At 40.8% G+C, this 24,441-nt stretch overlaps 1 protein-coding gene across 18 annotated transcripts in view; it reads right to left on the bottom strand.

Moving 5' to 3' along the window:
• The window catches only part of cast (calpastatin), a 36,276-nt gene that overhangs the window by 9,728 nt on the left and 2,107 nt on the right, over positions 1–24,441 (bottom strand). For 4 of the 18 annotated variants that reach the window (XM_022744925.1, XM_022744924.1, XM_022744912.1 and 1 more), the window contains exons 1-10: positions 20,788–20,941; positions 6,406–6,474; positions 4,227–4,370; positions 3,736–3,846; positions 2,746–2,859; positions 2,025–2,153; positions 1,528–1,572; positions 1,343–1,444; positions 892–972; positions 143–181 (exon numbers count right to left, since the gene is read on the bottom strand). In XM_022744925.1, the coding sequence (XP_022600646.1) occupies positions 143–181; positions 892–972; positions 1,343–1,444; positions 1,528–1,572; positions 2,025–2,153; positions 2,746–2,859; positions 3,736–3,846; positions 4,227–4,370; positions 6,406–6,474; positions 20,788–20,862 (909 nt within the window). In that variant the 5' untranslated portion in view covers positions 20,863–20,941. Of the gene's footprint in view, positions 1–142; positions 182–891; positions 973–1,342; positions 1,445–1,527; positions 1,573–2,024; positions 2,154–2,745; positions 2,860–3,735; positions 3,847–4,226; positions 4,371–6,405; positions 6,475–13,752; positions 13,901–20,787; positions 20,942–24,441 lie in introns of those variants that run through there. The other 14 variants (XM_022744911.1, XM_022744914.1, XM_022744921.1 and 11 more) reach the window with 12 other exon arrangements.

Here is a 24,441-nt window from a genome sequence, read left to right on the forward strand (position 1 = left end):
GTGTGTGAGTGTTCATTTGTCTTTGATGTTAGGAAAAGTTGACAAAGAGTGAGTCTCTGTCTGAACTTTATCTGGAGCAAAATGAGCTGAATACAGGAGGCTGTGACTTCACTTAAGTGTGAATTATGAAAGCTTCACTTACAGGAACGTCCTTGGGTCTAACATCTGCGGGAACTGGAGCCTAAAAAAACACAGGTTAATTTTAGACTGGAGGCAAGAAATTCAAATGCTGAAATAATTGTGAGTAAACAAATATTGGCTGCTGTTATCTGGCCATGCAGATAACTCTGGTTTCATGCGTCCAGATTTTGAGATCTCTGACTCTGGGGCTGAGAATCATTACAAAGTTTCCAGTATTTGTGCTTATATGATACTTGAGCTTAGGTAAGGGTTGCAAATACCTTATTCAGAAGTAACACACTTTTCTATGCAATCCTGTTTTTATTGAACAAAGAAGCCAGACTCCTCAGATGTCAAATGTTGTCTGAGGAACAAAAACTTTGCCTTAAACTTGCAAAATTTTAATTAAAAATAGGAACAATTTTAACCAGAGTGAAGCCAGATGAATCTGACCAACCACTGAATCCAAGTCGGTACCAAAGAAATCATTGAGGTTCAATACTCAGCCCTGCTCATGTCCGTCTCAATACAAGGGAGGTGAATGGAGTTTTGTTTGCGGTGCTCACTGCATTGAAAATCATGTTTTGAAACTTGCCCATTGCTCTGTATAATCAACAGACCTCACTGTGAACAGTTTTCATAGGCAGGATAAGCAGTTGACAATGAGGTCTGGGGACAATGGGACAAAAAAAAAAAAAAAAAAAAAAAACACATTTCACTGGCACTGAATCAGAGAAGGAGATGAAGAGGGGTACACTGGGGAGAACTGACCATATCTTCAAATCTGTAGCCTGGAGGCAGCGTGTCGTCTCTTTCTCCACACTTCTGAGCCCTCTCAGAGGTAATGCCATGCTGTGACACATGCAACACACACGGTTACTCTCACCAGATCCATGCTTCAGCTCAGTGCAATCACATACCTGCAGTTTACACACACACACACACACACACACACACCACACACACACACACACACACCACACACACACACACACACACCACACACACACACACACACACCACACACACACACACACACACCACACACACACACACACACACCACACACACACACACACACACCACACACACACACACACACACCACACACACACACACACACACCACACACACACACACACACACCACACACACACACACACACACCACACACACACACACACACACACACACATGCATGCACACTGTAGCTATGCTGCACCTCTGTGACTTCTGGCCCAGTGTATACAGGCTGCCGGGGCATGACAGGATCAGCTGATGGTAGTATGCTGGCCAGGGCATCGAATGGATCCACCGCAGGTGCCTGTGCATGCAGTACAAGTCAGCACACTGGAGCAAGCAACATGCTTTTCAGAGCAAACCCATACTGCTTTAGGAAGTCTTTACCTCTTTGGCTCCTTTAGCTGCTGGGGAAGGAACCTCCACCTGCACCTGTAAATCACAATCAGTTATCATTAAATAAGCAACACAACAAATCTGACTGCATGTCGGATTGATTGAAAAGCCCTGAGTAAAAAGAGGTATCATGAAAATAATGCAATTTAAATATAAAAAAATAGATCAATCTATACCAGACCAAACCTAATAATAATAATGACCATTAATATGATATAATATTTATCATAATAATTATCATTGTAATGTCACCCCAGAAAAAAAATAAAACATAAATTTCTTAAAACCCAAGACATTTTCCCAAAGTTGACAGAAAAGAAAAGTCCCTACAGGCCCTGAAAGCATCTCTTAAACACATTAGTCCAGTACACAGAAGGGACAGCAAGCACCATGAGAATCTTCTGTCACATCCATTAGTATTCTACAGAAAATACAGAGGACAAAAGTATGGGACAGCCTCCACCCTGGTTGGTTTCAGGTTCGTCTACCTTCGTTTGTGTCGGTTTAGTTTCTTCTTTTCTCCCATGCACAGACACATTTCCACCCGCAGCCGTTGATGTTTTAGCAGGATCAACTTTAGACACATCAGCTTTGACTGTTTTGATGGCGGTGGTACTCTAAAATGCAATGAATTTAAATCTATTATTGTCAAGTAAAATTACAGGTCCACTGTGCACGTACAAAGTCAGATATATCAAAATAGTAAAGACAGGGCAGCGATCTCAGCAGAAGAAAGCCTCCACCATCTTGATTCCTGAGGAGTCATTAGTTTAGAAGTAGTGACAAATGGTCGGCCTCTCCCCTTCATTTGTTTCCTCTGGCTGACTCAGATTTGTGATGTATGTGTGGTGTTGTAAGTGCACTATGAGCAAATACAATAACAAGCACAGGCATGCTGAGCAAAAAGCTGCAGAATAAAGAACAAAAGCCTTCTCATATTTCCCAACTGGTCATCTCCAAAGTGGAAGAAAAGGAAGGCCAAAGCAGCTACTTGTTTTCAAAGAAACTCCCAAAGCGAGAAATGTCCAAAGTAAGTATCTGAGATTTCAGGAAATGGCTGTGACAAAACCTGATATGACTCTGCGACTCAAAGATGTTGCAGAAAAAAAAGAAACAAAGCGATGACCGAAGCAAGCCTCAAAAGGTAGGCTACACCTCGAGTTGTGGAGGCATTAAAGGGTCTGAGAAGCGTGCAGCAGTAGAGTCTACCTTGGCTGTGTCTTTGGGTTTGGTCACAGCAGTGGTCGCTGCCGGACCAGCGGCTGCAGCTGTTCCAGCAGCAGCAGAAGGAACTGTGGTTTTGACTTGGGAGACAGGTGCAGTCTACGAACATGTTGCCAAATGATTACTCACAAACACAAGGATGACAGATGCACTGCACTGTTGAAGTAGATATGTTGAAGAGACATGTGTGAAGCATTTTAACGGTGTTAGTGAAAACAGAGCAGTAGAGAACGTACACTGATCACTGGTCAGTTCTGTCACTGTAGTGCAAAATATACTAAAGTAATTTCAAATAGGGGTTATTTTCCAATCAGATTAGCTGGGATTCAGAACTGAGACTAATCTGACCACTGATCAGACACTGATAAATACTGGTGCTTTTTCACGCTTAAGCTCATTTAAAACAAACATTACACAATTTATACTACGGCCGAACTTTTTCTAAACATTCTACTTTAATCTTCTGTTTTTTTCATTTATTACACTGATTTACATTCAGAGAATATTTAAAAAATCTTATTGAGGAAGCAATGACATGAGTATCAGCTGCTGGGAAGAACTCTATTGACCAGATATGCTGCATAAAAAAAAATGTAACCCACATGACAATGAGCAATACAATAACCAAACCTGGGTGCTGATCATGTGAATTAAGTAGTCAGATGTCAAATGGTGCTATTGGGCAGCTGACAAAAAAATCATGTATGTTGGAGTTTCCCACAACACATGGGAAGCATTTTAACAGCACCTTCTGTCCACAGGCAACAACACAACCTCAACAAAAAAATTACAGCTAATACCACATTCATTATGAAGGATTGTCTATCAATAGACAGGTCCAAGTATCTGCAAGCTGCCCAGTTGCTATGAAATGAATCTAAAAGCTAAAAAGTAAAATGGTCAAAGTTAAAATGATACTCAGGTTAAAGCAAGAAAAAGCACCGACCAGCGCTTTGGCCATGATGACATCATTACCTTCGGCATCTCTTTAGGACCGCCCCTTGCACCTGACGATGTCATGTCAACAGCAGTAGCCCCAGCAGACGACATGTCAATAACAGTAGCACCTGCCGGCGTAGTGTTAGTCTACAAACCAAGGAGCATGTGTTAAGAGAAAGCCATGAGGATGTTATCGATGACGTCAGCTTTGTGAAGAACAAACATCCCAAGCGTGATGCTATGAGAGAATATTAATGTGAAGCAACAAGTGTTCAGATCCAGATGGTGTGGACGGCCGAGCCAGAGAGACAACGTGTATAAAGGTAAAAATGGAGGCAAAGAGGTAAAAAAATACTTTGCAAGATGAAAAGCTGATGAAGCCAGTGAAGAAGAAATGTGAGCTGCCTTGTGTTGAGCACACACTCAAGGTGTTGAGACCAATAGAAGGAAGTGATGATTCATGTTACATCACACCGAACAACCAAAAGCCCCCTCCATTTTCATTTAGGCATCCAGAGTCCGTCTACCTCTGGTTTGGATTTAGGTGCCTCTTTTCCTGCTGTCCCAAATGAAGCACTTCCTCCTGCCGTGACGCCACTTCCTGTGGCTCCGCCTGTTGCTGTGGTAACCACCCCAGGCTTTGTAGCCATGGCGGATCCTGATGAGGCCTTCTGCAATGCAGTTTACTCACCATTAGGAGTACTACTCAGCCTGTGTAAACAGTTGTATAATGTTTTCTGTGGCTCTGGAGGGAGCTGAGAAAAAGACCCTGGTGACATCATGGTGACATCATTAGGGTTATCTAGACTTGGGCTTGCACTCTACAAATTTATGACTCAAAGCCTACGTCAGTGGTTCTCAAAGTGGGGTCCTTAAGCGGGTCCCCAGCAAAAAAGAGAATAATTTATTCGCACTATAATGCCATCCATAAGTAACACAATGACAGAATGTATGACACTTTCTGTAATAAAACATCTTAAAGCAAAAATCTTAACAGATGGCAAACTCTAGGACAAGATCTTATCAAATGGGGGTCTCTTGTGTGCCACTTTAGGGGTCCTTGATGTGAAAAAGTTTGAGAACCACTGGCCAACCATTACAAACTGGGGGAATTGTTTTTGAAATAGGTGGGAGTGGGTACCAGGCAGGGAGGGTCAAATGAAAACTGGTACTAGCGCTACTGGTTGCATGATGGGAAATGTAGGAAACAGTGTTTTTAGAGCATGGGTGATACTAGAGACTGAAAGTCAGGATATTTTGGACTTTTTAAAAAAATCTTTCTCTTGTAAGAGCATCAACATTATTGAAAAGCAAGTCCACACTGCTGGAATACCCATTTAAATGTAAAGAAAAGGTGGAAAAGACAGTAAAGATCTATTTTCTTGTTTTGAATATGTAAATATTACAATTTGGAAAAAATGCCTATGTGTTCTTGTGGCTCAATATGATGTACAGTACACTTCATGCACATCTACTGCTGCACTGCACTGCTCTTATACACTGCCAATGAAACTTGAGTAGCTGAACCCAACAAGAGGTATGAAAAGGGGCACCAGGTCAGCAGCTAACAAGAGTCACTTATAGCTGGGGGTTAATGGCTGAGCGACACGCTTAGTCTATAAATAACTCTGTAAGTTTAAAATATGCATTTCTTTCACATCATGATTAATTACTATTTTAAATGTTAGACCTATTTCCTGCACACAGGCACCTCCCCAGATATCCTACCAAAGCTGCTCTCTACAGGCCAGACACCACAATAGACAATGTCTAAGCATAGGTGTTGAAGGCCAAGTGAAAACATCTCAGGCTGGTATTGTTGGTCTGTTCTGTCAAAACACTGTCTGGCCTTAAATAAGTAAATACTAGAATACTGAAAGACAATTTGGCAGTGAACTCCCTTTGTCCTGGAGCCAAGAAGAGGTTGACGACACTGTTTCAATGCAAAAACTAGTCATTAAGAGACTCAGTACTAATAAAGGAGTAGAGAGTAGAGATAAATAAATTTTTAATTTAGGCCAGGAAAGACCAGTGTGTCCTGATGTTGTGTCCTATAAATCCACTGGACGGATATTTAACAAATACAGTTTATGCCAAATAACTAAAAAAGTATTTGTTGAAGTCTGCCAACTGCTTCCAAGCAACAAATGTCATGCTTGTATGTTAATATGATCCGTCAAATAAACCTGCAAACCTGACATGTAGTCATAAACAGTATAACCGCTGAGTTCCTGATAAACATACTGTTAAATAACTCTTAAATGCCCACTTCCTGAGGTTTATTTATCTTATCATCTGGGGATTAGTTCAATCAGCAACAGATCAAATTTAACAATCACTTTGATCCTTTGTGTGAGAACAGCATTAGGGGGTTCAAACTGCTTCCCACTCATTAAGTAACTGGGTGTTACCTCCTTGTGCTTGAATGGAAGGAAGAGAAAAGTTTTCTTTTCTGTGCGCTACAGCTCAGAAGACACAGCTACACCTATACCCTTGTTCTACTTAAACATGTTATAGCTATTAAAAACATGCACAGTGCTGGAACAGGAAAGGAAGTAACAATACAACACATAGTCCAGATAATGGGGAGGGTCAGGGGGTCAGACACACACAGGAAGTTTACAAATGAGTTTCTTTAGTGAAGGAGAGAGAGAGAGAGAGAGAGAGAGAAGAGGTTAATTGGTGTTGCAGAGGAATGTTTCCTACCTCAAACTGTGCTGGCTTTACACCTGAGACCTGGGCTGCCGGTTTAGGTGTGGCCTGGCTAGGCTGCGACTGCAGAGAGAACCAGACAAACAAAGACAGAAAAGTTACACATGTGCAGCGAAAAATCTAACAAGAAACCATCATAATCACTTCAAGATTCACACTGAGCAACATCTCGGCTTTACAAGAGGCAAGAATTGTGGAAAACAAAACCTTCCATGCAGCTAATTTCTGGATATATGAATGGATGTCCCAACAGCTTCAAACAGAGACAGAGAGAGAGAGAGAGGTAAAGAAAGAAACCTTACATACACATCTACTACATTGTCGTCATGTACTGCTGAAAAACACTCACAATCCCATCCATCACCCATCACCCACCCATCCATCATACTGTAGTCAGAGGTGGTGGATTCAAGCACTACATTCCAGATTGAAGGGTGTGACTGTTGGTTGTCAGCAGAGAGCAAAGAGACCCGAGTATTATTGTTGTTTGTGGTTGCCACAGCAACTGCCAACAGTGATGACAAACACTGATGGTAGCTGACATCACAGACGGTAAAGTTAACACTGCGATCATTCACAACCTTCCTCAACAAGGTCGGCAGTTTGGACTCTGACAGCTGAGGACTGTGGTGCAGCCATTTTTAACACTCACACACTTTGCACTTCCTCACGCACAATCTATCAATCACACAGAAGCACTGGTGCTGTGATCTTGGATTTCCTCCTGATATGATTCGAGTTTCCGCAGCTGATTCTCCTTTTTGTTCCGTTATTGCTCGTGCTGAAGATCCAGTTTGTTCATACTAACTCTTTCATAACTCACTCATACTACTGTTCCTGCTGACCTCAGTCCTAAAGACCTAACCCTAAGAAAATGTTATGAGGTCAAAATGTTTAAATAACAAGAAATGTAGAATGTTTCATTGACATTAAAAGTAAAGTATTAATTGAAAAAAGACCTGACCCTAACCCTGGGTTTGAGGACAAATAGCTTTTCTGAGATGACATACAGTATCATTTGCAGATAACACTGCTGGCTCTATATCATGATGACTCTCAGCCATTAACTGTGGTCTCCACTGTTCACAAAGTTTGCAAAAGGACCAGGGTCTATTTTCAAGACCAGGCTACAGAGGCCACATAATCCAAGACAGTGCATCAAGAACCATTTTATGTACATTCAGTCCTCACTAATTTGCTTTAACACTTATTCCATATCCATTGATCAAACCCAAACCCTCTTTCTGTGAGGTACAGTGAGTCATCTCACTGAGTCACCTGCAACAAGCTCCATGATTTGACAGGATAACATGCAAAAAACATATCCAGTGTTTCCCCTGGTATTAAACGACCAGTACAAGCTCAAGTATAATACTCACTCAATCTCTAATCCAGTGTGTTCGTATGGAGGGATAAATGGTATATATTTTTAGTCTTACAGATGTAACCTGCTAAATGAACTCCCTTTTAAAAGGCAGCTGTGCGTGCGGTGGTGTCCAGGTGGAGTCCTGTGTGCTGCAGAGCCCAGCCCTGTCCTTTCAGGTGGTGTGAATTAAGAGCACAGAGCCTCCACCCCATTGACACCAGATCAGAATTATTGCTGTTAGTTTCACATCCAGCCCAATGCATTGTATGGTGCTGTATTGTTGTACATAGGGATCTAAGCCAGCCTGTTTGTGAACATTACTCTGTTTCTCCATTTGTTCATACCTATCACAGACAGTTGTGAGATCATTTGAATATGAACACACACGCTTTCAATCACTGCACTGAAAAGCATGCTAATGTATGGTCACAGATAACAGGTCTTACACTGTGTGGTTGGTAATTATTCATTTCAAAGTATTCTTGACAGATACTGTAGAGTCCCGTGACAGAAAACTATGTCTATGCCTATTATCATTATCGCATGTCTAAGCACCTATAAGCCTCTGGGTGAGTTAAACTGTCAGGCCAGCTGTGCCTCATGTTCTAGTTATGGGCAGGATGGAGGGTAAAGACAGGCTGTGTGTCTGTGAATGACTGTAGTGAGTGAAGGAAAACAGAGAGATGAACAACAGAAAGACAGAGCACATAATGAATTGCACCACTCTGAACCATCTGCAACCCGGGACCTCTGATTTAGAAATGACTGCAGCTCATCACTGTCAGTGATTGCCTAACACACTGGTGTTAACAGAAATAACACAAACCAGCTCAGGGTGAGAACATGTAAATCATACAAAATGCTAACTCTAGCTTTGCTTCAACTACTGGGGTTTGAGCTCTTCCTCAAACACTCAATATTCATTTGAAAAATCTTAGTCTAAGTAGAAATACATGATTTTTGTTCACCTTTATATCTTATACATACATAATTGTATTATTAACTGGCTGACAGTTGGTAGAGTCAACATAATGCTATTTACAGAGAGAAAGAAGGGAGGAAATGGCACAGAGGAGGAAGTGAGGTCACAAGCAGTCAGGGCACCCTACCACCCCACCCCAGCCACAGGGGAAGTCATGTTGCTCCTGTTACTGCAAAAAATATTGATTGTTGCTAGTAACCACAATAAAACTGTAACAACTGAATAAAGGAAACAGAGCGGTACAGCATGTCGGACGGTAACTCATGATGTGTCTTCCAGATGCGTTTTCCAGGTTTTACATGCACGTGCATTCATGTGAAACAAAAATCCGCCAGCTAAGATATTTTTTATTACACAATTATGAAGTGAATGTGGGAAATTTTTATCTGCGTGATCAAACTAGGCATGGGTATTGCTCAAATTTCGATAATTTACATTAATGAATATAAGTACATTTTTCTACAGTAGGATTTTGTTTGTTCACTCTCATGTGAAAGAAGCTGCAGCCAGGAGACACTTAGATTAGTTTGTAATAAACAAATCCATGCTCGCTGTTTCACCCTGTTTTCATTGTTAGTCCTAAGCTGAGCTGCTGGCTCTAGCTTCATAATTACTATACAGACATGGTATCAATCACACTCCTGGCATGAAAATAATAAACATATTTTCCATGTGTTGAACTATTCCTTCAACAAAATAAGCCAAACTTCATGCACTGTGTCAACACATTACTGAGATACTGAGGTGTGATATCCAGCCTCGGGTACAACATTGACATAATTTAAAGAGAAACTGAAAAAGTAGTTTTAGTTTCATCTAATTAAAAGTATTGTGGTAACTTAAGTGTTTGCTTCCCTTATTGTCTAATGATTTCTGGCATGTCATCGGAAATAAATAAATCACGTGTCACTGGCCAAACAAATGACATCCTTACAATACTCTACACTTTCACTTACATTACAACAAACCAATGCACTCAACGACCACATCCTCCCAAGATTTGGAACCATTGTGTGTTATAATACAAACTTTTAAAGTCTCAGTTGAAATCAAAGGAAGTTGGCCAAGAGGATTTGGTGACTCATTTGCCTTTTAAACTCTTTTTGTGGAGAGCAGTCCACAAACATAGAGCTGGAAGCATAAGACCTGTTACACAATCCTACTAGGAGTCAAAACAAATCTATATTTTACTGCATAAATTAGCATCCACATGCATTTGGACTGCTGTCAGTGAGGGGATCTATGCTGAAACCATGTTTTAAAACCATACACAAACAAAGTCGTCTCCCCTCAAGGCTCAGTCTGACACCAAAACCATTGAAGAAGTATATCACCAGTCCTGCCTTCACTGTGTGACAGATGCCATTTAACAAAGACAGGTTAGGCAGCACTTACAGTGAATCACCCAGATGCAAACAAACAGGCTGTTTATTTCATTCACAGTCCATTAAGGGAAACAATGCACAGTATAACAGACAGGAGGGAGACTACATCACCTTATTTACAAGATGACTCATGCTGTCAGTATCATAAAAATGATCAATACATAAACATGCCAAAGAGTGAAGCAAAAAGGTATTTTCCCTGGAGTGTACTCTGGAATAAAAGGGGTTATCACCTTCCTGGCATTTTTTAATTTAAAAAAAAAAGTTTATCATTCCTTCATTTATTCCTGAGTTTCAGATGAACAGCTAGAGCTGAAGCAGAGGTTTGTCTTGTCACCAGGCTGAACTCTGTGCTCACCTGAGACCCACCCAGATGCATTGTGAGTTTTATGCCTGCAGTGACTCCAAACTGCAGCATTCCTGCATTCCTCATACCTCCTGTACAGCAGACTGCTCTCTGCTTACAGGTGAAAGACTGTCCATCCACAGACACTCACTGCGAACAGTTCACACACGGTACAAGATGCTTTTAAAAAAAGCACATGCCTCACGCATTATGTCATTCTGAGCGCCGTTTTCAGCAAGAGCACCTTAAAGTACGATGTGTTTGGCACAGGTGTCGCCAGGCAGCATTTAAAAATGGTTGGTGGTGTCTGGCCCCTCCTGGTTAGCCTCTGCTCTGTAACATATTTTTGTAGAGTTTGTTTTTCCGGAAAAGCAGAAACATGACACTGAGTTTTCTACCCGTATTCTAAGGTAAAAGGGTATCTACTACTGTGCTACCCAGTAAAAATACGAACTCCATATATTAACAACAACAAAACAATTATTTCATCACCATTTAACAACTACAGCTCCCATGAGCTAAGGCTCAGTATCAGTTGAAATCTTCACCTGAGTTTCTGTACCAATAGCTATCAAAATGTCATGCTAGCTGTAGCATTAGCTGGTAAATTCAAATAAAATTAACATTATGTTTTTGTTAAAATGAGGTGAGGGTAAAGTACAGTGACTAACCTTTGGACAGAAACTCCCAGGGTCATGTTAGCTTTTCCTTAAAAAACAAAGAAAACCCCTTCGGGGAACTCAAGCTAGCCCCAAGTGGTTCATGACATTGGCTCTGCAGGCTATAAAAGATTTATGCAGGGCTTTTCTCACACAGCCTTAAATGAGGTGGGCAAAGTAACAGGAACACCATAAAATCATATGTATCCTGTACGCAAATACTTTCTTTATGAGGTGATTATATTTTTATTGAGACTGTGACGATTAATTCAACTGTGCAGTCATATTTTTTAGATTGTGAAGTGATTGTGTTATACGGTATTATGCTTGGTGTTCCTGTTATTCTGTCAAGCCCTGTACACAGACAAAATCAGAGTGTGCAGACGGTATAAATTTCATACGGCTGTACCTGATTGAAATTCTGTTGAGGTAAGGGAAGGGGCCGATAGTTGCCATGTATCTGTTTCACAAGGAAGATATGGAGGCCATTAAACAGAAGTTCAGAGCTCACAGACACAGAGAGAGACAGTGAACCTGTGCAGTTGTAGACTGACAAACAACAGTGCATATAAACACATGATAAATTTACATATATGCACATAAAGCCCAACAGTGTTCTCTAACAAATACCAGTACAAGTTTTAAATCACCACAGGTTTCAACAAGCCCGACAAAGCAAACAGTTTATGTCAAAACCAACTGAAAAAGGGGAATTCTGTTGTCAAATCAGTGCTTCTCAAGTGTGAAATGTGTGTGATAGTGTGAAAAAAGAATCCTTCAAACCAAAACCCCACTCTGTTGGAGGACACTCATATTGTTGTGGTAAGAAACATGACTGACAGACAGACAGACAGACAGACAGACAGACAGACACACACACACACACACACACACACACACACACACACACACACACACACACACACACATAGACTATGCATGCACATAGACAGAACCAAAGAACTGTTGGCAACATCCAGTGAGGACTACACTGACTGACGTAGCTTGTGACAGGACATCTACATCATAGTCTTTCTGGGAGAGCTGGGCACACTGCCGGCTAAGGCCCAAGTGAGTGTGGCCAAGATTAGACACAGGATTTCAGAGATCTAATGACTCTATCATATGACTTGGAACACTAGTGACAGTGCAGTAAGGTCATAATGGCAGTATGGTGCCATCTGAAGCCATTTCAAACATTGATGTGCTTGTGGTTTACTGTAAGAGTCGTTGTTCTGTTTTACACGGGCATGATGGCTGCACAGATCATCCAGGACCAAAGCACAAAAACAACCAGAGGGATGATACAAACAACTAACAATGTATTTGTCCATTAAAAGAGGAGAAACAATGCAGTATATCTAGGTCTTACCCACCAAGAGTGATTAAAGCACTAGCTCAGCCCTGCTATGAAAACTGATGACTAATGCTGGGCCCCACCCGACAAACCACAAACACGCACATATGAATATGGCTGGAAACAGCTCCTTAGCTAGCTGCTGCCACTACTTTAAAATAGCACTGGAAACTAAGTGGTCAGTAGCAATAATGTGGATCAGTACAGCTCAATGGTAGAAAGCTGTCGTCGATGTTACAAGGCAAGAATATGGAGCATAGGTGTAAAAGTAGCAAGGGAGCTAACAGTTGTTGTGTTACTGCCGTTTCAGTGCAGAGCTGCACAAGGATGAATATTATTGCTGTAGGCAAGAGTTCATGAGCTAACAGGGAGCTGGGTAAACTTGAGAGTGATGTCATTAGTCAAACCTGATATAATAGTCTATCTGTGCTGATATTGTGCTGTTAACACGCTTTATTGTCACATCACAGCCATCTTAGAGAAAGACAACTATAGTACTTTTACAGCACATTTCTGGTTTCATGTTTGTTCATCACATTGCAATCGTCCTCATTCTGCACAAGGTTAATATATGTTTTTTTGTCACTATTGTACTACTGTTTTATTCTCTCAGCACTCTGCTGCAAACTAATATGCACATTGCCAGGTTGCATAGGTATAGCTGAAGATCCAGAGGAATTTAAGATCAGTTATCAGACAAAAAGAAGAAGCACTGGTCTTGTATTTTGCTATATTTGTACTATATTTGTCATATCAGGTGCATAGTTTTCTTTTATCAACAAAAAGCAGCACATCATGACTTACAGAGGTGTCTGTATTAATTTCGAGCATCTAGGTTTAATTTAGTTTCCAGCAAATGAATAAAACATTGATTAGAGTGCAGTATCCCTCAGTATAAATACAGTGTTGATTGTTTACTGTTTATTTGGTCCCTTTTGTTGTTGCCTTGGCAATAACTGCTGTCAAGGTCCATAAAAGTAACAGTGACAGTAACACAGTAATCTTTGCCAACTTTCCCTAACTTGACACGTAAAAAGCACAAGCTTCTGCTCACACGACACACACTGAACATGGTGAACTGCTGTTTAATGCTGACACATGACTAATAAGCCTCCAGCCATTTGATCATAGCCACTGCCCCTGCCACACAACAGCCTTCAAATTGACAGTTCGACAGGTATCAAACAGGAAGCCCTTCCACACACAGGAATTTACATACGAATGAGCATAGTGTCCAGATACATACCATAGGTTTGATTGTGAGTGTGTATCCTCTATATAAGCTGCTGTGTATACTACCAAGATGCTCTCTTGAGGCCGGTTTACCTTAGATTCCCGCTGTGGAAACACTTAAGTCCACTCTGTATGTCAAGCACACACGCACGCGCACGCACACTTGTAAACACATATACAGCACACATACACGCGCACACACAGACACACACATACACACACACCCAGTGGTGAAAAAACTTGCTGCTCCGCCCTCTAGGAAGAGGCACAACAAGCCTGTACTGCTTAGGCTCCACCTCCTCTGCCACAAGGCAACAGAGCAGGCAGAGTGAGATTGGACAGTCTGACACAAGGACCCACCCACTGCTCACTGCCTGCCAGGAAAAATAAAGAAGTCATCATGAGGGAAACTTTGGGCTGGGTCAGGGTGGGCTTTGTAAGGAGTCGATGTTGCAGTTCACTAACAGACATGATGGCCCGCAGCAAAATGTCTGTAGGAAGAGTTATAATAGAGGCAGAGTTGAAGCATGAAGCAGTGATGAGGCAGAAGAGGATTTGCTGCAGCAGTGCTGTTTGGCAGTGTTTGGGTGTGTCTGACAGACTCACTGCTTAGGAATCTGGACCTCAGAGCCACTCAAACAAGAGAGACAGAGAGTGTGTGCGTGTGATTGGAAAGAAAAGAAGAGAGGGAGGGTTATCACATCGAGTGCAGTCCACACCACACCCCAAGACAGCCTGAGCAGAGAGAAAGAAATGCTGTAAATTAAAGAAAGACAAAGTTGCAAGGAAAAAAATGAATGGGTCATCAACACAAGTTCTGACATGCTGACTCTGGCCTCTTGTGGGTCTTCAAAGTAGCCCCTGGACATAGGAGCAGACAGGAAACACAGCTTCTGGACATCAGCCAGAGGTTATGTAAGAATTTTAGAAAAACATAGCAGTGTAACCTCTCCTTTCTCTGCACAAACACACACACACACACACACACACACACACACACACACACATTGATAATTGATAGTTAAGGACCCTCTACAGTTAATCCATAGACATTTGATTAACTCAGATAAAACAGTCCACACATGTCAAATATGTATAAAATGTTGATAAAGGAGGGCTTTGAAAAACGGCACCCCCTTGTGTCTAAAAATACTCATAGCACTTAGGTGAAAATGAATGGAGGATTGTGAAGTGTGTAGTCTGAAACTGCTGTGTAGACTCACTGTGTCTGTCAGCTCATGTATGAATCTGTTGTTTTATGTCGTATGAACACAAGACTAGCATATATACATATACTGCATGTGTGTCATGCTTGTTTTGTCTGCACTATAACAGCCATAAGCAAAGGAACACACAATAAATTGCTATATCACAAATGATGAAGCAACAAAAAGAACAAAAAGTTTCAGTATTATTTTTTTAGCATTATCTGATCTGTATTTAGTCGAGAATTTGGCTTTTGAGATTTATTTTAATTTGAAAGTATGCAAACAGACAGACACTGGTTCCTTTTTATATTACCTCATAATAAACTCTAGTTATGAGATTTTTATTTTTCGTGGAAGCTTTTCTGTCGTGAACGTGAATAGACTTGTTTAAACGTCAGCCAAAGCAACCTGATCATTACAACACAGAATCACCACCTTGAATAAAGATACACACAGCTCAGGAATGGATATGGTCGATGTTTTTTCTGTATTCTTCGAGGTCAACAGTCCGTCTTGTGTCTGACAAATCTTATTGGTCTAAAAATATCTTAAAAGGGAAAAGGAGGCAGACTAGAGATCTCTCCAATTTGTTGCACAATCCCTACCCTGGCATTCCCATGGCAAAAATATTTGTCTTTTTCCAAGGCCTTTCATAATGAATCTACTTTAACAGCTTTGCCCCCGACTCGCTCCAAAACACAACAGAGCCAGAGAGTGTCTATTTGTCTGTCTATGTCTGTGTCTGTGTGAGAGAGAGAGAGAGAGAGAGAGAGAGAGAGAGAGAGAGAGAGCGAGAGAGAGAGCTGGCACATTTCTCTCCGAAAACATGCATGCTCACACAGCATCCAAACGCCTTACTTGGTAACCCCTGGTAACACTTATCTTTGCTGACAAATAATGAACAAAAGCAGACCCACCCATCCAGAGGAGTTGACCAATCTGAACTCAGAAACTGTAAACAGGGGGGGTTTCCAGTCTGAAACTTTGATGCTTTTTCTAGGAGTTCACAGGCCAACTAAGTGGGAGGCTTTTATCGCATCATGTTTATTAAACTAAGCCTGTGGGAAAGGGCTGATGTTGTATACTTTTGCTGGCAAGTGATCACAGTAAAAAACATGTTTATGATATAAACACACAGGTAGAACTGGGAGATAAAAGGATAGAGATGTGTTTAGTCAAAAAACTCTGGAGGTTCTAGAGGAGTGTATGAATCAGGTCTTGTCTGATCATGAACAGAGGCTGCCACAGGGAATCCGTGTGCTTCTACATCCTACAAATGAAAAACCTGTTTGTTATGTGAAGGCTGACTGTGCAAAAACAATGAGGAGAGGAACAGCCTGGATAACTTGACCAACCAGAATAATGCTCCTATAGAAAAATCAGTGACACAGATCAAGTTGGGAGTTGATCTGATGAGCTTGTAACAATTAATCAAAATACTGTGTGTATTGTGGAAGGGGTCACTGGCAGTGATAAACCACAAAGATCACAGCATCTCTAGAGCTTTTTAGCCTGTTTAACTCATTGTTTGTATGGATGAGTCTTACAACTCTCACCAAACCGGTTCCCAGCAGCAGCAGACAAATTGTTTCAGCACACAGACTCTGAAAAACATATCATACTGATTGGCTGACATCAATTATAAGCAGACTAAGATAGCAACTAGCAGGTGATGAAACTAGATAAAACATGCAGTGAGCTAAAGACCAAAATATTTTTCTCAGAAGTTAGTGGACATCGACCACACCAGAGAGAAAGGGTCAGTGAGTGAAAAAGTCAGTTACTGTAAATCCAGGGTTAGGGATTTTTTAACAAAAAAATCTGTGATAACCCACTGAACCCTACTTGCTTATAACCAAATAACAGGTTTAACAAGAAACATCAGCGCCAATCAACAAACTCAAACACATTTTCAGGAGTTGGAGCCTAAGCTGAAGGGACTTACATTCATCAGGTGACTTCACATCAGTTTGTTGAGAACTAAAAAGAGCTCACTTCAAGGGAATAAGCAATGATATTAGCTAATGAATGGATCAAATTCATATATTATGTTCAGTAATATGTTTCCTGTGTGAAAGAACAATAGCCATGCTAGTGCCCCTCGAAGCTGTGCTGTCTGTGAGACCCAAGCAAACAAAACTGTTTGATGCTTAAAATAGGAAGGGGAGGAAACTTTGCAATTCTTTGATCCTTAACGGCTGAAAATATAAAATACTTTACAACTCCGATTAGGTTTAAGGCTCAGCTCTACATTATCCTCCGCTGGACTTTATTAGCTCACCTGTGCATTAGGTTATTACATTTTCACATTAATTTAAAAAGGTTGTTATTTGCTATACTCTATATAATCTGTGTGCTGGGTGTCTTCTGGTGCAGGCATAGTTTGCATTGAAAAAAAGCAAATATAATAGCAATATTTGATCTTTTCTTCTTTTACTCAGTGGGAGATACAGTCTCTGTCTGCGCCAAGGTAAATTTAACTTTCTCTCACAAACTGTTTTCTTTTATCAGTTCATTTCTCTACCTTCATATAGTTTACCCTCTGTCAGGTATGTTCCTAAGTCCAAGTTTCATATTTAGCAAAACATACATGGAAATAATCCATGGAAAACATAGTCTACTGAAAAAAGACCAACTATGCACTCCATTTCTTTAGATAATATACTGTGTTCTTTACATTTAAAGCAAACAATAGTGCAATCAATAGTGCAAACAATATTGAATGTGTTTTCCTGTTTTCTGGTGGTTCCAGTATTGTATGTATGTGACTTCAAACTTGCTTGAGCTACAGATTCTATTACATATTTATCTTTATTTATATATGTTATTATATAATTTTAGTGAATTTTAAGGTCCAGGCTTACATGAAGCATTACATACATTTTAAGCCTGAACTATTGCTGACTTATGGTATGTTCAGGTGCTAATGAGATGCTCGGAAATCTGAGACATGACAGCTGACTGTTGAACAGCACTGAAAGTATTTACAACCTAATATCAAAATCAAACACAGAGAACATAGACGGCCTTGATTAAACAAGGATAATGTAAATATGCTTTAGCAGCAAGTTGTTTTATTTTTTAATCATTATAACATATCAGTGCATCAATGTGCTAAACAAGCTTGCTAACGTGTCATCAACAACTTTAGCTTTACACTTTCATGTGTTTATGTAAAATAATACCAAGAATCTCAATCATTATATCACATTACAAGTTCCAGTAAGCGTCAGGCTGATGGGTCTTCATTACCTATCCTTACTTGCTGGGACAAAGATCATGTGGCTTCAAGCACCAGCCTTTACTCAAGCATGGCAGATGTAAACAGACAGCAGAACAAATGTACAGAAACAGTTTGGTGCTAAACAACAAGCACATTCCCAGGTGAGCCCAGAGGTCTGGAAACTCTCCCGGAGTAACTTTTATATAACTCACACAACAAAAGCCTGAGAGCAATGGTTGGTTCAGCAGTTGAGCTAAAGCCAAACTGACAGTGAAGTCAGAAATCTGACAGCACAAGTCCCAATGAGTGCTGGGAAATAACACACAGCCTGCCGACAAGACACCAACATTTAAAAACACATTTAACGGGAAATGGGTGGATAACATTTAGCTGTGCAGGATATGTGTAAACAGTGACACAACTTGCTGTCTTTCAGGCACAAACAACACACACAGCCTGAGGGTTTATTACTGTGTTACACATGATGAAGCCTCTCATCAATACAGCTTATTACCTCATGCCTGTAGTCTTTTTGAAAGGTTTTTTTTTCCTGCTTACATAATGCATTAATCATAATAAGTCAATAATATAAGTAATGTAACATAAATAGAGGCAATTTCGTCAGCCATTCTGATACTTTACTGTTTGCTGACAGTCCTTAAAGGTTGCAACCACAACATTCACATGTTATGAACTTGTTAGAAAACAGCTGCTTATTTACGCATCCAGCAGTTATGGAGAAACATTTGGAGTCATGTTTCTGGCCACCTGATGAATGTAAGTCCAATATTCCCTCCCCTTTAGCTCTGTGTTTGGTTTCTACTCTCTTGAGGGAAATAAGTGGCTCTCTAGCTGCTGAATGCTCCACTATGTTCCCCAGCTAGTCTCTAACTGTGTCTGTCTGCTGTTTGGTGCTGAGTAGGTAGTATACAGTAGAATTTTAAAGCTTCTTTACTGAAAACAGCTGCATGCTGATGCTGAAAACGAAGCTGAACCACAACACTGAAGCTAAACAGCTGAAACTCACTACAAAGCTCAAGCAGCTGCAGATTCAGGTGATAATTCTCTGCAGGTTCATCACAGGCCAGGTAACAGAGTAATTGTTCACTGTGGTATTGCTACTTTTATTTAAGTAAAAGACTTTAAAACTTTCAAAATTAAAACTGTATAAAAAAGTGCTACTGTTTAATTACAATACCTCTTAGAAGATTGTTCTCAGTAGGTTTTGAATGACGTTGAAGTACATGATGTAAATTGGACATCAATTATAAACCTGCTGCAGCACTGACATTGCTGTCTATTAACATGAAAAGACAAGACTGATGTGTACAACATCCACTCAGGTCATAATGGATATGCGTGTTTTACAGAGAGGAAGTATACTTACATGTGTGTGAGTGTTCGACTACTGTCTTCTTGTCATTTTGTGACTTTGTTCTGATGGATATACACACGCGATCAAGATATGTTTCCCAAGTGGCCATTTCCTGTCATTATAATGATTGTGGTGCCAGATGACAGTAAGTTGTGGGGGAGGCTGACTGCTACAGTCCAGAGATTTGGCCCAAAACAGAACAAAAAAAAAAAACTCCCACCAAAAATCCAAAGGTCTATCTGTGCACCCTGTGCACATTTGCTATTTAACCTTTCACACATAAAGTGACTCAGAGCAAACTAACACAGCCCTGATAAAGTAGTGACATCAGGACAGCCAGTGTAGACCTGTCACATATCAACACGCAGTGGCCTACCCTGCCAGGGAAAATGTAACAAAAGATACTGACGCTGAGGCTACAGGATATGACCTACAGTACATACAATTTAAAGTTGTGCAAAAAGACAAAAACAAAACTGTTAATTATTCCAGCTACACACCCTTTACGTTTGCTCCATCTGATGCTGCAGATTATCACAGGGGAAAGCTATTTGGGCGAGACAGAAAAATCAAAACCCTCTCCTGTGAGGGTTTCCAAACAGGCCTCAATGTTCTTTTTCTATGAAAATAAAATCAGGATATTCTCAGCACACTCTGCACACACACACACAAACACACACACATCACCTTCAAAACAACATCACTAACAGGGATCTGTCAGGTTTTCCTTGTGGTTTGGTGCTTCTAGCAACTGGTAACAAACACTGCAGGCATTGCCCCAGCCTTGATTTAATACCTCACCGCTACAAAACACACTGAGCTCATGGAGGCTGACCAAGGGGCACATTCCAGCACAGAGATAGAGAGGGTGAGAGAGTGAGAGAGTGAGAGTGAGAGAGAGAGAGAGAGAGAGAGAGAGAGAGAGAGAGAGAGAGAGAGAGAGAGACAGAGACAGAGACAGAGACAGAGGCAGAAACAGAGTGAGAGTGAGGTCTGTCTTGGATTAGAGCCAAGACAGTTTTCCTCCTCATGTGTGTTTCCTCTACAAGTCCTTCATTGTACATGCAGTACGAACCACAGTAACAGAAGTAACAGCAAACAACTGCAAATATACTTTTACATTTACAGACTGGCTCACAGTGACAAAACAAAACACACGTGGATACTTTTAGATTAGTTGCTCAGCACATACCATGGCACTAGCACTCACACACACATAGACATACACACATTGGCACACACCTGCTCCTCCACAGCCACATCCTGCAGGGCCGGGTTGTCCCGTGGGCCTCGGATCCAGCTCAGTATCTGGCCCATGTTGGCAGAAAGTGCCTCCAAGTGTGTGTGTGTGTGTGTGTATGTGTGCGTGTCTGTCAGCCTCTGCCTTGTCTGTCGGCTTTCAGCATGTTTCCAACAGGAAGGGAAGGGAATGCGAGAGAGAGAGAGAGAGAGAGAGAGAGAGGGGGAGGGCAGAGGGACCAAGAGGGGGGGCGTGGTCGGGGCAGGGGGAAGGCTCAGACGTGGAAGTCACAAGAGGCCGGGTTGTAACTCTCTGGGCTATAAAGGGAAGTGAGCTGACCATGGACTGACACCCACCTAATGAGTGGCCATATCTGAGCTGCTTCTCAGGGAAACAGATACCTCTTCCACACACACACACACACACACACACACACACACACACACAAGCATAAAAATATGCACACATGGGCATGTATGTAAAACAATTTTTTACAGTGTACCAAAGACAACCCTCAGTTTTATCTGAGACCCTATCTGAGCTACTTATCAACAAGCACACACCCAAATTTGTAATGATATACAGGCCTTGAGCACACACAGGCATAGAAACATACACACAGCTATGTACACACCTCTTGTGTGCAATCAGCAATAAAGCACAGCTTGTGCAACTATCCTGCCTGACTAATTGCCTATGAGAATAAAGGGAGGGACCATACTTTAGTTTTATATTACATCTGCATCATCTATCTGCAAAGGGAGATCCGGCTGAGCTGAAAACTTTCAATATAACCTCTTAAGCAGGTAGTTGTATTGATTAGATTGAGGTGATTTCAACATCTGGTCACCCGGTCAAAATGTTACATATCAATAAATAGCCACTGACTGAGCCAAACAAAACCGTCTGTGGCAAACGAACGGGATTTCATCTGACTTCATATCAAAACAGACTAACGACAGCAAAAAGTGTCTTTAAGAAACAGGAATGTAAGGAGTGTTTCTGCATAACACATGACAAACAGATTTGCTAAAGCTTAAGGGATGGGTGTTGGCTTTCTGAACCCTCACCTCCAAGTTCTTTTTTAAGACACAGGAACACACAGAAAATTATAAAAGGGGAAAGACTGCAATAAATTCTAATGCTCTTTCTGATGAGAAAAAGCACACAAAGACGGAGTGAAAAAATTGCATAACTGAAGTCATTACATCTGCGTGACATTTAAAGACAAGTGCAAAGTGCAATTCCAGTCATATCACTGAGGTTTTACATCACCTATGACTTGCCTGTCCCTTTGGGCAGTTCTTGGGTGGAGTGAGCAGACAATGCTGCATTTGAATGAGTCACTGTGGAAGAATCAATCTGACAGCCAATCCTTTCATTTATGAGTGTTTTAGAAGCACAACTCAGCAGAACCTGAAAATTATGTTTAAACCAGCCTCACATGATGTCAAACTTGAAGCTGTATGTCCAGGTGGAGATGTGAGCTTTCCCTTTCAACATGCCAAATATAATTCACTGGTATTACACCTGGTCACAACACAGTGGGTGTAATATGATACTGAAACTAAGCGGCAAGAAACTAAATCCCTGTTGGATTTCTTTACAGAATTGAGACATAAACACATAAATTAATATCAGTGGATGATTAAAGACTATTTAAACACACCTTATATGCTTCACTGAGAATATCAAAATTTGCTTTCTTATATCTTCATAATACAGAAGGCAATTACATTTAATTGAACAGAATTCATTAAAAAATTTAGCTGAAGTACATGTTATACATATTGTATTCCAGGGGTTTTCAACACGGGGGCAAAGATTACTGCCTGAGGTGAAACAGACAGGTACATGTTGTTCTAAAAACAACACAGAAGTTAGTTATAGTAGTTTGGCCCATTAATTTGTCCCACCTATCAACACAGTCAACAGTGGTGAAGACAGCTCATGGAGGCAATTAAGGAACTTTAAAACCTGACTGCTGCAATTTGCGTAAAAAGATGATGCTCCCTCTCCGAGTCATATCTGAACAGATAGATCTGATAAACACATTCTTAAATTCAGTATTATTTACACTTTCCGATGGTATTAATATTGGGATATGGGAACTAGTTAAATTGGTATGGTGGAGACAGGTTTGGAGTCAGCAGTTGTTTCTTTTTGTCTGAGGGACGCACAGTGTCAGACCAGTGTCCGAGTGTCCTCTGCTGTTCCATCTGATCAGCCACTGTGTTCACACAGTGATGAAATGATGTCATACAAGTGTGCTTTTCAAAAAAATCTTTTTTCCCGACATCTGTCAGCTTGAATGGGACGAAACTAAGCATGTACAGCACAGGTACATATTTACATGTTGCAGTGCATATGTATTTATGGAAATGGTCATGCTTGCACACGTGTGTACACATGTACACGCAGGCCACATAACCCACAGCATGGCACATTCCCTGTCAGACAGACACACCTTTGGCAATGTGTGCCATCTGACCAAGCCTGTAAAACTAGCTGTATGCACCATGGGAAACAACAAGTGAATGTATTGTACGATAACCTCCCAAGGAGCTATGTGAACCTCTATCTTGTGTGGCATGTGGTGGTGCTAGAGTTATTTTCACCTGTAACTTGACATTTGCACATAAAGATTCAGCAGCATAGTGACAGAAACAACTGATAGCGATGAGCTCAGTATATCTAATAACGTTGGTGTAATGAAAATGAATTAGGAAATACTAGATGTTGTAATTCATGTTTGCGTAACAGTGTATGAACATGAGTATGTATATGTAATTGGACTCTTCTGCTAAACTGGTGCTCATCTTTATTTTTAGACCCATGTCATACTACAGCCATCGCTCTCTCCACCACAGCGGTTCAGACATCTTCAAACTTTGCACATCACTTCCTCACACACTGCATCACCTACATGTTTCCAGAGAGAAACTATACAACAGTTTGCAGATACATAACTGTAAACTTTTACATCATTGTAAAAAATATATCAGAAAATAAACATTACACGTCAGGAATGAACTGTTTCTAGTGGTAAAATCCTGAAAATAATCTAAGGAAAATGGCGTCCATTTTCTAAAACAATAAAGACAAATTCCTGGCAAAGATAAATATGATTCCAAGTAACAATAAAAGATTTACTAAACAAGATAAAAGTAGAGAGTTTCTAAAATGAGTTCAAGTCGGAGTGATGACAAATTTTCCAAGTTGTTCAACGAGCACAATGGTAGGTTAATAAGAGAGCTACAGATGAGATTGCACATGATCATCAGTAACTTGAATTAAAAAGATCACAGGCAGAAGGTAAGAGTGTTAGTGTCACCTCCTTCTCCTCAGACACAGAGGGAGCACAGACACCTTTCTCAGGTTTAAAGACAAGCAGCTGACAAATCAACGTTTGCAAGCTCAAGCATGACTGCACTCAGTAGAGGGAGACAAATACAAACTTAGATTTTCCTTCCCATATATAGGCTACTGCAATCCAGCACATGCATTTTGCTCGACAACAATGCACACTCAACAACAGTGATGCAAGTATGTTACATGCTCCAATCCTGTGGCCCAATTTTGAGGCCCCGAAATTCTACAACACAATACGGTCAGTTAGAGAGTTGTCATTATCGTGTGGAAATGAGGAAATATTT

The sequence above is a fragment of the Seriola dumerili genome, unplaced genomic scaffold (assembly GCF_002260705.1).
Source record: "Seriola dumerili isolate Sdu_G_001 unplaced genomic scaffold, Sdu_1.0 BDQW01000088.1, whole genome shotgun sequence".
In the NCBI taxonomy this organism is placed as follows: Eukaryota; Metazoa; Chordata; class Actinopteri; order Carangiformes; family Carangidae; genus Seriola; species Seriola dumerili.